The following is a 14,871-nucleotide window of genomic DNA, read 5'->3' on the forward strand; positions in this document are numbered from 1 at the left end:
TTCCGATATATAGTTCTTTTTAATAACTGAGCTGATGTGATTGTGAATTTCTAGATGTTACATCCTTTGGGTCTTTCATCTGCACCATCTGCAAATAATTGTGAAAATGTAATTATATTCACAAATAAATGTTTTTATATGTGACCCTGGGAATTGAGATAAAAGAGACAAGAAAACTTTATTAAAAACACCATTTAAATTCTAGCCACTTTTGTCTCCTAGGAGGTTTTCTAGGAGCAAACCTCCCTTTCCTTCCATGAGTCTTCATGGAAATTGAGGCAGGGAGAGCAGCAATTAACCCCCCCACCCCCTAAAACGGAACAGGTATAATGATGACACGTGAAATTGATAAGGTCGGATACAGCAAAAAAAAGAGATCATAAATAATAATATTAACAATAAATAAATGAAAAAGGAGGTGTTGGGGTGGAGGCGGGTCGAAAGGGAGCTAAGAGTGAAAGCAGAAAGAGTAGCAGGCTAATGCTGCTTAGATATAGCTCACAGTTATTAGCTATGTCAAATTGAATGCATGGAGGAGGATCAGCTGAGCCGTCAGCTGATGTGGGCTGGCATCGAGATCTGCTGCTGTCAGCTGATCTGCTGCGTAATGGCCTACCTTGACTTTGTGGCTATGCCGCCTGCCTGAACTAACGCTGTGCTCAATTGCAGTAAGGACCTCTTAAGTCAAATATATTTTCTTTATTTGATATTTGCGATAATTATGTTTAGCGATATGGTACTGTTCTGGGGCCTCCCTGCCTTTCCACGCGCACACTTGGAAAGCCTAAGATAGGGAAAGCACACCTCCCTATCCTTCCATGAGCCTTCATGGAAATTGAAGCAGGAAGAGCAGCAATCAACGCCCCCAAAACCACACCTGCCTTTTCACGCGCACACATGGGAAGCCTAGGATAGGGAAAGCACACCTCCCTATCCTTCCATGAGCCTTCATGGAAATTGAGGCAGTGAGGGCAGCAATTCAAAAAGAAAAAATACCATGTTAGGCAAAACTCTCTGGCTTTCCAAGAGAGTGACAAAATGACATGGAATATAGCAATTAAACGTTAAGCAATAAAACAAAATAATAATAGAGGAAGCTAGGATATTGCTGTGGAAGTTTGGATTCAAGGCTTGTAAAATATGTTATTTGAAAAACATGGCTCTAATCTGATGCACCCAAATAATGTTATCATAAATAGTCTGCATAACACTTTGGGTATTCAGAAAATTATGCAATGTGAATGACACAAGTACAGCATATAGAATTTCTATATGGGATTGTACTGCAAGATTTGCATACTATACCCACTTAATATACGGATAGGGATAGTTTTATCTACCTGGTATCACTGACAAGTTTATATTTACATGACATTCCTGTTTGGAGAGATTTAATAAGGCACTTGACATGTTTGTTTTGACAAGAATAGATAGGCATAGAAGTTTAATAAATTCTATTTATTTCTGCAGATCCCCATAAACAGTGTGACCCCCGAAACAACCACCCCGGGGGGAAAAAGCACACCTCCCCACCCTCCATGTGTTAACATGGAAAGTCTGAGGCAGAGAGAGCAGCAGCTAATGCCTCGGACACTACACGATTTGCAAAGTCATTAGATCGCTGTAGCGTTCATACCACGCGACTTGCTGTATTGTAATCGCGATGCTTTCAGTTGTTGTGCAGTTCACACTAAGTGATTTATCAGCAACGGGGGGTCACACACTACAAGATCCTTCACCAGGAGAAATCCTCAATGATGTCTCTGGTCTTCAAAGTATGTTTTGTAACGAAAGACACAGACGACAAGTCACACAGGAAATTGTTACTTTCACGTTCATTTCTGCAAAATATTGCGGAAAAGTCTTATGCTGAAAGGTCAGAAAACAGGAAGAAGTTTGAGCAGAGACTCTGTGTCTTGTGTGGATGGAGGGGAATAACAGCTCGATTGCATAAGTATAATATATATATGTGTATACCCATGAAGAGCAGCCTGGGCAAAAAGCCTTAATATGCTGCCTAATTGTCAACCACAAACAGATGCTGCAGAAATCCATCATGGATCATGGACAGGTGAGGTGGAGGCTTTGCCCCGCCCCTTTCCTTTGTTTTCCAAACATTTGAACCCTTCTATATAAACCGTCTTGTTAGTCTTCCTCATGCATTCCTCTGAAAGAAGGGGAAACGTTACGAGAACAATCCCTTATTGCTTTTGAGAGATTGAAGTCTGACTGATGTGTTTTAACACATAGACATGAGTGCTGTTTTTAACATTTTTATATACAAGAACATACTTGCTCAAAAACAACATGACCAATCTCTGGTTCTTTTTAAAGACAGAGACTCCAAATCAAAAACCAACACTCCTTAAAAGATATTTGAACCACTACTTGTTTTTATGTGTTTGACACTAACCCCTATTTGGGCTTGCATGTAACCCACATGTTTTGAAGGTTTTTTTCTTGTTGCCTTTTTTTTTCATTTTTTAAATGAGCAATTTGGTTACATTTGTAACCTCTGACCTTTGGAAAGAAAACAAGTCTGTTTTAGAGAATATATTATTAGGGGCATTTCAATGACCTCACTAAAAACACAATTTGAAACCATTTATTTTTGCTTGGAAAACTTTACTAAAAACACCATTCTAAATAGATTTTGTTTTTGTTTCTTTGGAGAATTCCATTAAGAACATTTCCAGAAATTTATTTGGGTTTTTCCTTTTCTTTTGAAAAATATGACCCAAAAAGGACAAATAGCAAGCAAAAAGGATTAACTGGATAAAATCAACACCTTGAGCAATTTGTGTTCCCCCTCAATTTTTTAACTGTAAAGTTTGTATTTCTTTTTCTTTTTTACACTTACCTTTCATAGCACTTAATTTTCTTTCCCTGTTTGGCGTGCTTCATATAGAGCCCCTCCCCTAATACTCTGGTGGGGAGAGAAAACCAGAGGTAGTGGATGACCACGTGGGTCTACATTTTTGTAGCCCTTTAATACCCTTTAAAACGTTCATAAAGAGTTCACACAGAGACCGAAGAAAGTCGATGGAGCAACTGTTGAGAATATCTTTACGTCTCCGAGGTGTGGCGTGGTACGACGTCCGCAGCAAAGGAGCGTTCCTTTTTATACGAGCAGACATAATGAATGAGTTAACAGGATCTTGATCGAGGGAGATAGACGACGGGCCACTGGCTGGGTAATAAACCCGTCCTCAGTCTATATCGTTCTGGACACTTTGGCGTCAAGTGGATTAATACCCGTGAGGGTCCCTGACGGCGTCTTCAAAACTTTCTGCGAAGGAAAAATTTGCTGCCATAATATATTTACCTTTAATCTGTCTCGAGGGTTTTTAAACCAGATCAGGTAGGTAAAAATTCTGACCACCTCAGTGTTCTGAAGCTTGAAAAAAATGAGGTCGTCCAGAATAATCAAGTGTTTCTGATCAGAGGGAAACAGGTCTTTGTCTTCAAAAGAATCAGGGAGTCCTTCCACAAATGTAATCTTTTTATTCTTTTTCTGCGGCTCAGCGTACAGAGGTTGAAACGATGTATATATCCACACAATATTTTCAGGCACTTGGAAAAAAAAACATCTTCACAATTCTCCAAAACATTTTTTCCAAAAAGTTTTTCCACATCCGCTAGGACCCACAATCTGACATGAAAAAGGCATCTTCAATCGGGGATCAAAATCAATTTCTTCAGGGGTGTGTGACATTTTATCTTTTCTTTCCTTTAGTAGCCACATGGTAAAGTTTCACCCGAGGAGAGCAAGCGTCTCTTGTCAAACACTCCGCGTATTTTCTTCTGAAAGGACAAATTTTTCAAAAAGAAAGCCCTTTTTAATCGCCTTTAATGTTGTGCTGAGGGGTTTCAAGTACAGCTTCTGTGGCGTTGTTTTGTACAAACCCCTCCACCAGCTCTTTGACGCTGTCAAAATGTACGCGTTCACTGCATTCGTGCGTCTGTGTAATGCCCTTTACACGCATGGAAACCCGGTTGTTTTTTGTTTTGTAGGCATAACTTTTAGGCCCCGCTGCCGCAAATTCAACGATACGGTCCCCTTCCAGCTCGTCGGTAAGGTCCCCCAGATAATTGCCCAGTTTGAGTTGAGACTCGCCCTCTTTACTGACGTAGATCATACTGTCTGTGTCAAAGGACAGCGCTCGCTCCTGCGGCTGCTGAAGATGTACAGAGTTAGACGTCCGTAGGCAGTGGTGAATGCTGCGATAAACAAGTTATCAGTCTTGTTTGGTGGGGAAATGCAACGACTAGCGTGACTCCACTGAATCGGTACGGAGCACTTTCGTGCAGGCGGATGCGATGGTTTACGCAGCTGAAAGGATCGACGCCTGTCTCGCCGATGTAACCCTTTCTGAAAATGCAGCAGGCTTCAAAGAGAATATCCACATCGCTTTGATGATAACGAACGGCCTCGTTTTTAAAATGAACCTTACCGTGACGCACCGTCTCGTACCATGTTTCAAATTCCCTCTTACCGTCGCCACTCATTCGCTCTAGCCCATATGTTTGAGGAGGAGGATGGGGACCCACGTAGTTTAGCGTTTTTTTCTCGGAGCTAAACCCGTGTGGGGGGGGGGGGGGGGGGGGGGGGGGAAGCCCTTGACGGCATCTTCAAACCCCAGTGCTTTTGGCATGTCAGCTAGACGCATGGTGAGGAAGCGGAGCGAATCCACATACTTGTGCTTGTGCTCATCGTCTGTGAAACAAATGACTTTACTACCTTGCATGGTGAAACCAGGAAGAATGTTTAACGTTAGCATAGCTTTGATGAGTAGGTAACTCTCGAAGCCTCTGGAGTTGTGAGCGATGAAAACAGAGTTTTTGAACAGGGGCCTCCTGAAATGCAGGATGAAGCGTACGGCACAAGCTTCCCCATAAGCGTTCCAAGTTTTACTGTCCAGCGTTTTTGTGCATATCAGAAAAGGGACGTGCACACCCTTCGCGTCTAGATACGCCTCGAAATCGTAGTAATCAATTTCTCGCTGTACTCTATTTCTGGTTTCAACGGTGGGCCTCGCTTTCAGCAGTGCAGCTGCAAATTTTACATTTAGCTTCGAACACTCGTGCGGTTTAATTGGACCAGTCAGGGGGACGTAGTAACGCAGTTGCAATTTAAACATTTTTGCAAGATTGACTGACGCGTTTCTGAACCGGGGGTCTGTCTTTTGGCTCTTTATGGTTGTTAAAACACAAAGGCGAGCGACACGTTCTAGTACAGTCAGGACGGACTAAGGCACGTGTGGGATGATCGGTGCAACTCGGGTGTAAACACACGCTACAATGACCCGGACATCTGTGCGTTGCCGGACTGTTATACCCCTCATAACAATAATTACACGTTTTTACATCCGAGAAAGGCTTTTGCGCTGATGATGCCATAATAGTGGTTTTCATGCAGAAACAGGAAATTGTCTTTACTTGGGCTGTCGGTTACAAATTTAGAAAGTGCGTTTAGCATCGGTCCTGAATAGTACAACAATTTTACAGTTGAGTTAGGCTTCAAATTTCGGTATATCCCTGTTACAGCCGTGTCATCGCTCATTCCCGCGCTGTTTTGCATGCTTTTACCAATCGTTAGCGCTTCATTATCTGTGATGTTAGGGTTGAGTAGATGAGCTAAATTCATAGCAAAACAGACTGCTCATTATCGACAACATATAGAAAAACGTCTTTTTAAAGATTTTGCTGTCTAATGTTTCTGCTAAGTCTTTAACCGGCACCATGAGGGTTTCTTATGATTTGCGCTACTACATGCAGATTACCGTTGACGGTCATGTTTGATTGCACAATGCGGTCACCCTCCTCCCCTCAAGATGACAGAGGCGTCATGATTCAGATTATCACCTCAGCTCAAATTGCACCACGTCTTGTCGACCCGCCTGTTGAAAGGCTCTTTCGGCAGCGGTCTCCAACATACCCATCACCCTAGAATATTCTGCAAAATTAAGCTTGTCTTCACGCCTAACAATGTCGAGAGGCTGAATAATTTCGACGTTGTTAAATCTCTCGCGTCTAGTTGTTGATGGTTCATGGTGAGCTCAATCAACTGGATTATGATTTGAACAGCTGGGCTGCGCTGCGGGGCTGAGGATCGGGGTTTCCTGCACCTTGTTGATTCTGTGGATTATTTAAAACGTTTAAATCTTCAAAGAAGAGGCTGTACATCGACGATGTTATTAGCATTTGTGGGTTCATTACTGGGATTTATCTGATTGCTCATGTTGATTTGCTTCGATCTGTGTACTAGTATGGTTGATGGCAAAAAAATGGGTCACGCATGTCTGGTATGTTTAGGTCCATTGTATTAGCAGATGCGGAAAAACAAATGTACACAGCATAAAAGAATAACAAAAAAAATCAAACCAGAAAAAAAGGTTACAATCACAACACTTCTTTTACAGAACCCTGTACAGCATCTACTCAAGTCTCGCACGCTGCATGAAACGCAGTAAAGAGGCGGTTACTTCATACAACCTCTGATGCTGAATCAGTGCCTCTTCGCGTCTCTGCTGATTCAGAAGTCGCACCTCTCTGCGCTAGAAGCGCATTTAGGACAGCAGTTTCCCCTCTGCTGCGAGCTTCCTTCTGCGTAAAGAGATAAAAAATTAGTTTTTTCATACCCTAGTTGTGTCCACAATTACATAATTCTGTGTAGAGTTTTTCGACCATTAATTAAAGAATAACACTTTAAACTTACTCTGATCAATTCTGCGTCGAACCCTCGGAGCTCTGAAGTCAGATGAGCCCTCGACCTCTGAATGGTGAGAAAATCCTCTACTTCTTGGCCACTTGCTGTCTCTCCAGAGACGGGTGTTGGTGATTGGGGGGGTGACAGAAGGCCTATGGCTGCCTGGTCGGTCGGTTGGGGAAACACGATAACCACTGGCACGGTGGTTTGGTCCCTCTGCTGATCCACCTCTGTAACGACAGGCCTGTCCTGCTGCTCCTGCTGCTCCTGCTGCTGCTGCTGCTGCTGCTGCTGCTGCTGCTCCTGCTGCTGCTGCTGCTGCTGGTTCAACCCGTACACCTCAGGAATCTCGTCCGGGTCGGGGGATAAAAGATTGATGTAACATACTCGGATGTAACCGAGTATGTCTGCTGCGGCTGTGCTTGTTCCAGATCTAGCTGCTGGCGGGCAAATTCATCAATTTCCCACAACTCAGACGCTGAATCTAAAAAGGAGAGACTGGTGAATGATTACGGTTAAGTCCTTGTTAAAATATATTAAATACATAGTATAACAATATACACAGTCGTTGTCTATGAGGTCAAACTCTGTACCAAAGGTAATCATGTTATGCTCTGTGGAAAAATATGTTTGTTTTCAGACCTCTGTAAACATCAAACATCCTAAAAAAATTGAATGTACTCGCAATAGGTTTCCATACCAGCATTTTCCATAGAGGGTTCTTGGTCTTTCGCTCGCTCTCTCTCTCTCTCTCTCTCTCTCTCTCTCTTCAGAAGATTTGAAAAGTGATGGAGATGACGGTTTCCAAGCTCATCCTTATATCCTCGAAAGTCTTTGGTGTGTGTCAGTCTGAGTTGACCCAGACTGTATTGATAGTTACTAATTTTTGACCATGTGCTCAAGCTATTTCCCTGACAAAATAATTAAGAATGACCACTATGACACAAATATTGCTCCGCTGGAAATCCCTTTTGTCCTGATTTACTGAAATGGCAGTCAATTAATCTCTTGAATGAAGCGTCCCATATGAGGATTTACCACAAAGATGGCCACCGTTCCAGGCTGCCCTAGCATGTCTGAGGCTAGGTGGCATGCTAACATTTAGCTCGTTAGCTAGTTCTAGAGCACGCGTGTCTGCTCACTGCTCTTTTTAACTCTTGGCACGCAATTTCCAATCATATTTTGGTTACATACCTTTTCATCTTTGGGGACAATTCAAACCAAACACCAAAGCAGCGTCGTTCCTCAAGCTACTGGTCAGAGGAAGAACAGGAAATAAGGTAGTTCACAATAAGCGCATTTCTGGACCCGACAGTGATGTCATGTGATTCTCTTGCATTAAGACAAAACTTGTAGAGTTTCAACCTGGAGATGAAATAAATAAGTCTTATTATAGTCCATACTCACAATTGTTTGTTCCTTCGTTCAGAGCCACCATGCAGGTCAATGGTTTGAGAGAGAATCAGAATTTCCTGGTTTTTATGGTGTTGGGTCAAACCAACTGGTGGGGGTTTCTTTTCAGTGGGAATGTTTACTTTGATAGTTTATTGCTTGTTAGTAAAACAAAATCTGAGATGCAATAATTGAGATGCATACCTTTCAGATGGTGATTTAGAAATGTAATGAGCTCGGGAAAGGAGTTATATGATCATTTCTATGTCCTGGTATTACCGTCACTGTTTCATCCCTCAGTAAATACTGGTATGGGCTGAAGGAGTCAAGGTGTTAATTGAACACTATACATATATATTTTAAGTAGCATTTTTTTTGCTTCACGGGGGAGAAAGGACAAAAGGTGAGGCCGTGCTTATATCATAAATTCATAGTGAGCTATTTAAAATTAAAAAACCTTAAAATATTCACCGGAGGTGGTTTGATGTCATTAATTCATAAATGAGTGAGCTATTGAGAAAGAAAACCTTGAAATATGCATATTAAAGCAAAAATGCTCACTGATAAGAAAGCTAAGGGATTTGCTGAGGCCTTTTTCACAAACTAACAGCTGTGAGAGATTTGGGAATAACGTGCTAAACTTTGTTCTCTACCACCATCACTAACGCACCAAATGAGAATATCTTTTGCTCAAACGCTGTTCATCCCTGTAGCAGAGTCCTGCGACTTGGAGAATCTACGACAGGGAAGCAATGAGGCTGATTTAGAGAATCAAGGTGAAGCAACACTTTACCAAGCCTCTTAATGTTGCTTTTAATACAAAAAGATTAAAAAAAAACACGTGCTCTGAGCAGACTTCAAAATAAAAGGAGTTTATTTGTACACTGGGTCCAGAATTCTTTGTGAATAAATAAGTCACCTGTCACACTGGGCTGAATATGTTACACCCCAGGGGTTTACAAGACATTTTACATTGTGTAATCAGAGCTGCAAGCAGCATTAAAGGGCCCCAGGCACCTTTGTGCATGTTTCAGAAACTTTATGTTTAGGAAGTCCACAATTCAACATTTTGTAAGAAAATTTCTAATATAGGGTCAGCAGAGAACAATGTGTTATCTTCCAGTTTCTGTCACCATGTGTATATGGCGCAAATTTATGTGTGACAAATTATGTCAGCACCACGTGTGATTTCTGATATTGTATCTTTGTCTCTTACTGTCCTTTCAGTTGTCACTGGAGTCAAAATGTTACATCGCATCTTGTTCTACAAAGCATTACTATTTTAGAATTCATGCGCCCCACCTACATGTGAATAATCCATTCACACAGAACAGCAATCTGCTTCTGCATGCAGAAGATCATAGGGCCGGCACCGCATCTGAACATGCACAAGGGTGCGAGGGCCCTTCTCTTGCACCTTTAATTTGAATCGATCTGAAAATATTACAGTAAAAAATAAGATTAAGAATTCTTTTGGTGAGTTTATTTCCACTGCTATGCTAATGTGTCACTACATTCAATATAGACATTTACAATTGACTGTATGTTTTTGCAGCTGTTCATATGAGGCCCAGTCCCAATGATTTTAATTCTCCAAAAAACAGCACCCCCATACACACTTTGTCTTCAAACTTTCTCCTTCTTGAGCAGAGCAAGGATCCCTTCCCTCCTTGATGTGTACGGTGTGTGTTTCAGCTGCAGGAGGTTAGCAGGGAACAAGTTCCCACTGGGAGCATACATATCCTCCCCCTTCCTGCCCATCAAAGAGCGCAGAGTCCTGTTTCTGGACAGAATCTTATCATAAAACTCGACCCCTCCTTTGGCATAATCAGGGGACACGCCGGCCGCGCGTCTGTCTGAGCTGTAGTCAATCCACTGGCTGACAGAATCCGAGGTGAGGAGGTACGACACGGCGCCGAGGCCCAGCGCCAAAACATTCACAGCACCGCGAAACAGCAAAGGCCCAGTGTGGAGCCCAAACATCTGCTTCAGCGTCACACTGTACACCCAAACCCCCCCCAGGCAGAGCGGGGCCACGGCAGCATTCAGAACAGGTCCTCCCGACTGCAAACGGGCCACCTCCCGGGCCAAGGCAAACTTCTGTGCCTCGGGGGAAAGCATCAGCGCCTCCTTTAGAGCGGAGCCGGTATCGCTGCTCCAGTCCACCGTTTTGCCGTTGATGAAAATGCTGCGGTTCGTGATACCACTCGAGTCTCCGGCCGTGCTGTTAAAGTTTGCCGGGATGCCAATTTGGGCCCCGGCAGGGAGCCAGGGAACACCAGCGCCGACAGGATGGAACCCATAGGAGGCGAATGTTGAGAAATTCTTGGTTGAGCTGATACCATAATCCTTTAACACCTAAAAATGACAACAACATGGAAATATCACTGTAGATTGTAATCCTCTACTTTACTTCTATGGCAGCTCTGTGAAATATCAATTCATAGGTTTTTTGTCAAGTAACAATGAGCCTTTTGCGTTAAAGTGATTAAACTAAAAGGGCTTTTATTTGTATTCCCCCCATATATAATTCATATATAATAACCCTCAAACAGCCCTTTGAAATTGTGAAGACCGGCCAAAATGTCTTTACAACACTGGTTTCTCTAAATTAAAGGCACGCACGCACACACACAAACACCGTACCTGCTGGAAAACCTCCTCCAGCTTTTCCGACAGTGTGACCGCCTCCCCTTTGAACCAGGCCTGATAGAGCTTGCGGTAAGATGCGTCGGGGAAAACGTGGTAGGACATGTTGGCTGCAAACACCCCGCCACAGCTCACGGCGAGCAGCGGAGTGCGGTACTTCTGGAGAAGCACCAAGTACTTGAGGAGGCGAGACGCCATGATGTCGCGTCTTTGTCCGCGATTCCGTGCAAGTCAGGCACTGCACACGTCAGCGGGAAGCGTCTGTGGAGGAGGCAGAAAGCACGTTCGTGACTTTGCCAACATTTCAGTCCCCAGTAGGAACAATGACAATCAACACAAGAGTCTCTCAAGACACTTAAGGCAGCAATTTGAACCGTGGTCGCCCTGTTGAAGAAACATTCTCTTTAATGAATTGACCTCAGTGACATCACCTTCATCAGAGACCATATTTATTTTCATATTCAGGGGTGTGCACGATGAGCAGCTCAGGTTCTAACTGGAAAAACAAAGCCTGATCCCATTACACCAGTACTGGTCTCCCTTCACTGGCTTCCTGTCAAATCCAAGCTTGATTTTTTTTTTTTTAAGCTTGTTTTTTTTAGATTTCCAAGGGGCTGGAAAGACTTTATTAAGTAATATACTCCATCCAGGGCACTGAGGTTGACCAACCTGATGCTTCAGGACGTCCTGAGGTCCAGGCCCGTAACCCTGATCTCTGGAAGAGCTGACCTGTCCCTATCAGAACCGCTCAGACCCCTAGAAATGATCACATCATTGCTAAAGACATACCTCTTCTCGCTGGCTTACAATTCGTTGAGTTGACTTTTGTGACCTTGATTTCTTCTGCTATTGTGCAATTTTTTTTTTTAACTCAATTCAACTGTGATTGTTTTGAGCGTGCTCCATAAACAAACTTTGACGTTTGACTTTGGGGTCTTTGCCCTTGGGGTTGTTGTTGCCCTTGGGTCTGCAGGGTGAACAGGAAACGGTGACACCAGACGGGAAGACAGACAACAGATCATCATCATCATGCATTATGTTACTGTGACATCCCAGTCCAGAGATGCAGCTCACGTGCAGTTTAACATTTATTTAAACGAGTTAACATGTAAGGCGATAACAGTACATGTCAGTGACCAACTCGAGTCACCGACGACACCACAACACCCGAAATATAAAGTTAGCCTCATTATTACTGCTTGTAGCTTGTAGCGCTTGTTTTTTGTTTGTTTTACGTTAGCTGACTACCGTAAAACAGAACGTCTCTCACTGACTGGATGAAACGGTAAAGGATGGAGATAAGAGGGCATCCACCCAGAAAACACGTTCCAACACTCACACGTCAGGGACATCCACACAAGGACAGCTGCCCGGCTCCGCGGTTGTTACATGACGACAGGGGACCGTGGCCGCAAAGGGGTTTAGCTGCCGTCGTGATGTTGCCGCTTCCGTTTTACGACAGTGTTGTTTTCTGTTACTTCCGCCAAAGAAGTGACGTGCGATCAGTGTACAACGCCACTGATTTTCTTTCACATCCGATGTCAACCAAGGATGTTTTTTATGACCAATACGATACCGATACTTTGTAGAAAAGCTTAATGTGTCACGCCATAATTTTCTTATTCTTTAGTCAGAAAGATCCTCAGAGGCAACAAAGACATAGGAATGAAAATGAGAAGATGGATCCCCCCATATTGCATTGAGAGAATAACGGCAAACTGTTCGGGGGGATAAAAGTCGAGAGTAATGTCTTTTTTATTTTTTTTGTTAAATTTAACAAGACGACGTATTCATCATAAATTATATGAACCACTAAACACAACGAATCTACGAAATAACATTAAAGAAAAACAATGGGGAATATAGGGAGCAGAGTACAGCTATTTACAATTGCTTACAATCCATTGCAATTTACATTTTCAACCAACAAAAGCAAACAAAACAAATCACTTCATTTTAACATTAAGCCAAGTCCAAATACTCTTTGAGCCAGTTGTCCGGACTGACACAGTTGGGCTTCCTCACTTTCCAGTGGATAAGTCCTCTTCACAGACAAAACATGCCAGTCCAGTCAGTCGCTGTAATGCTTCAGAGCCAACTCCGTCTACCGTACCGCCCAATAGGCACGCGATAAGGTGTATTGGGATATTAACACATAACACAGAATTTAAGAAATGTGGAGCTTCAACCCCAAATCTTTTCACTGCTGGGCAATGCCACAGCTGATGCATTAAAGTAACTGTTTCATGAGTCTGCTGCCATATGATGCATTTTCATAAAGTCTTAACTAAATCGGAAGAGATTTTTCAGTTCTTTATTATTTTTGTCATATGTTAATCATTGTAATACAAACATTGGGATTATTTTTCTTCCAGCCACCCCGCTTTGCATCTACACACCTCCATTGTGAGCTGAGGCAAATATTGGCCCGGCTCAGAGAAGAATGTAGATGGAAGAGGTCCAGCCAATCTGCACATGAACTCCTCGTGGATCTAAAAAACACTTTAAACACACTTGACACTCACCTGTTAAAACATCATAACCATATACAACACAGTATAACTAGCGTTATAATCGTGTGTGTGTGTGTGTGTGTGTGTGTGTGTGTGTGTGTGTGTGTGTGTGTGTGTGTGTGTGTGTGTGTGTGTGTGTGTGTGTGTGTGTGTGTGTGTGTGTGTGTGTGTGTGTGTGTGTGTGTGTGTGTGTGTGTGTGTGTGTGTGTGTGTGTGTGTGTGTGTGTGTGTGTGTGTGTGTGTGTGTGTGTGTGTGTGTGTGCACAAAGGGCCATATCCTCTTTAACTGAACATGTTCACTGAAAACCTTAGCACAACTGTAAGACATGCACCACTTTCACATTGAAAGTTTCTAATAATCAAAGTCATCAGCCAAGAACTGGTTTTAAATAGTTTTTTAAAAGTTGCAATGGGGCTTAATATTTCTATTGTTCAAAGTATTACAATATCTAGAGTTACGTACATTATAGATATGTTGCTTAACCTTAATGTAAAGGAAAAACTGCTGTTATTCCACATATAATACAAATGCGTGTGTTTTCAAAACTAATTAGATGAGGGCCAAATAAGATTTCAATGACATGAAGACCAACGAAGAGATTCTACTGATGTGCTAATGAAATGTGACATAGGAAGCTACTACTTACAATGATTTCATCTTGCTTCTTAGTTATTATTTCCCCTGCAAAATACAGTGCATGTCAGCCTACAATAAATCCATGAGGCAAATTCAGTTTGCTTGACAAGGACACACTGTATGTCTACATCACCTACAAAGCCCTTAGCTGCCTTGCCAGAACTGCAGCCATTACAAATGCCAGTTGGGAGACATCTTTTGCATGAATGCCACACATGGGTCCTCGACCGTCCTCCAATATGTGATGCGCTTATAAGTGAGCTCCTCTGGAAAACAGTGACAGAAAAAGGAAAAGGTTGGAGGAGTTACATTTTCCTTGTACCAAAGGAACATCCAATCAAAACACAGATGATCTGATTAAGTTCACATTGCTCTCCAACAATACTTCACACGTCACAATCCATTAGACAGCGAAATGCGCATTAGTGCTGTTGTCTTCAATACCCAGAAATGGAGAGGAGGAGAATACTGCCCTCTGCTGGTAGGCAGAAGTACCTCAGTTGTGGTAGAAAAATCTGTGGGGGGCCTTCGTAAAAAATCTTCCAAGGGGAAAAGGCAAAACAACCTCCATCAAATAACACATTTTAGATCAAAATGTGTGCCAAATTTGGTGAGTTTCAAAGAATGCTAGGCCCTTCAGCAACAGCTTCATGTGTCATGGTGAATAATGTTTCACCATGGTAATGGCATTTCTTTGCTCTGCTCTGGCACATCAAAAAGTGGTGGGTTGATTCATATAGCTCGTTCCCCAAAGACCCCTGCAGCTCTCGGGTTTGATGATGTAGATAAAAAGGATTTTCCCCTCACAAACTCAATAGCAGAGCTAATGAGTTTCACAGGCAGTCTCTAACCCCCAACCCTTCTCATTGTGAGTATGACGCAATGACAGATTATAAAAAGGCCACGTTCACGCACTGGTATAACCCAAATGTTTCGTCGCCATGGGGTTGAGGATGGCATGCATGTTCCGC

General features: G+C 42.8%; 1 protein-coding gene and 1 long non-coding RNA gene across 3 annotated transcripts; both read right to left on the reverse strand.

The window, feature by feature from the left end:
* Positions 1 to 4,609: 4,609 nt before the first annotated feature.
* LOC118283126 lies at positions 4,610 to 8,201 on the reverse strand. 2 transcript variants are annotated; one of them, XR_004784433.2, is made up of 3 exons: positions 8,117 to 8,201; positions 6,719 to 7,959; positions 4,610 to 6,606 (listed from the first exon to the last, which is right to left on the reverse strand). It is a non-coding gene; the product is annotated as an uncharacterized LOC118283126 (long non-coding RNA). The 2 variants fall into 2 exon arrangements; XR_004784434.2 differs by having other exon boundaries at positions 6,719 to 7,962; positions 8,117 to 8,199.
* A 756-nt stretch (positions 8,202 to 8,957) lies between these two features.
* On the reverse strand, positions 8,958 to 12,207 carry tmem177 (transmembrane protein 177). Its single transcript, XM_035604574.2, has 3 exons — positions 12,090 to 12,207; positions 10,748 to 11,011; positions 8,958 to 10,459 (listed from the first exon to the last, which is right to left on the reverse strand). Exons 2-3 carry the CDS (start codon positions 10,946 to 10,948, stop codon positions 9,728 to 9,730), a joined length of 933 nt encoding a protein of 310 aa, XP_035460467.1. The 5' UTR covers positions 10,949 to 11,011; positions 12,090 to 12,207; the 3' UTR covers positions 8,958 to 9,727.
* Between the last annotated feature and the right edge of the window lie 2,664 nt (positions 12,208 to 14,871).

The sequence above is a fragment of the Scophthalmus maximus genome, chromosome 14, assembly GCF_022379125.1.
Source record: "Scophthalmus maximus strain ysfricsl-2021 chromosome 14, ASM2237912v1, whole genome shotgun sequence".
NCBI classification, from domain to species: Eukaryota; Metazoa; Chordata; class Actinopteri; order Pleuronectiformes; family Scophthalmidae; genus Scophthalmus; species Scophthalmus maximus.

Excerpts from the sequence above, each read along its gene's own strand:
- tmem177 (XM_035604574.2), bottom strand. The coding sequence starts at position 10,948 with ATGGCGTCTCGCCTCCTCAAGTACTTGGTGCTTCTCCAGAAGTACCGC. Across the intron at positions 10,460-10,747 it reads TGGAGGAGGTTTTCCAGCAG|GTGTTAAAGGATTATGGTAT; the intron begins GTACGGTGTTTG and ends TGTCATTTTTAG.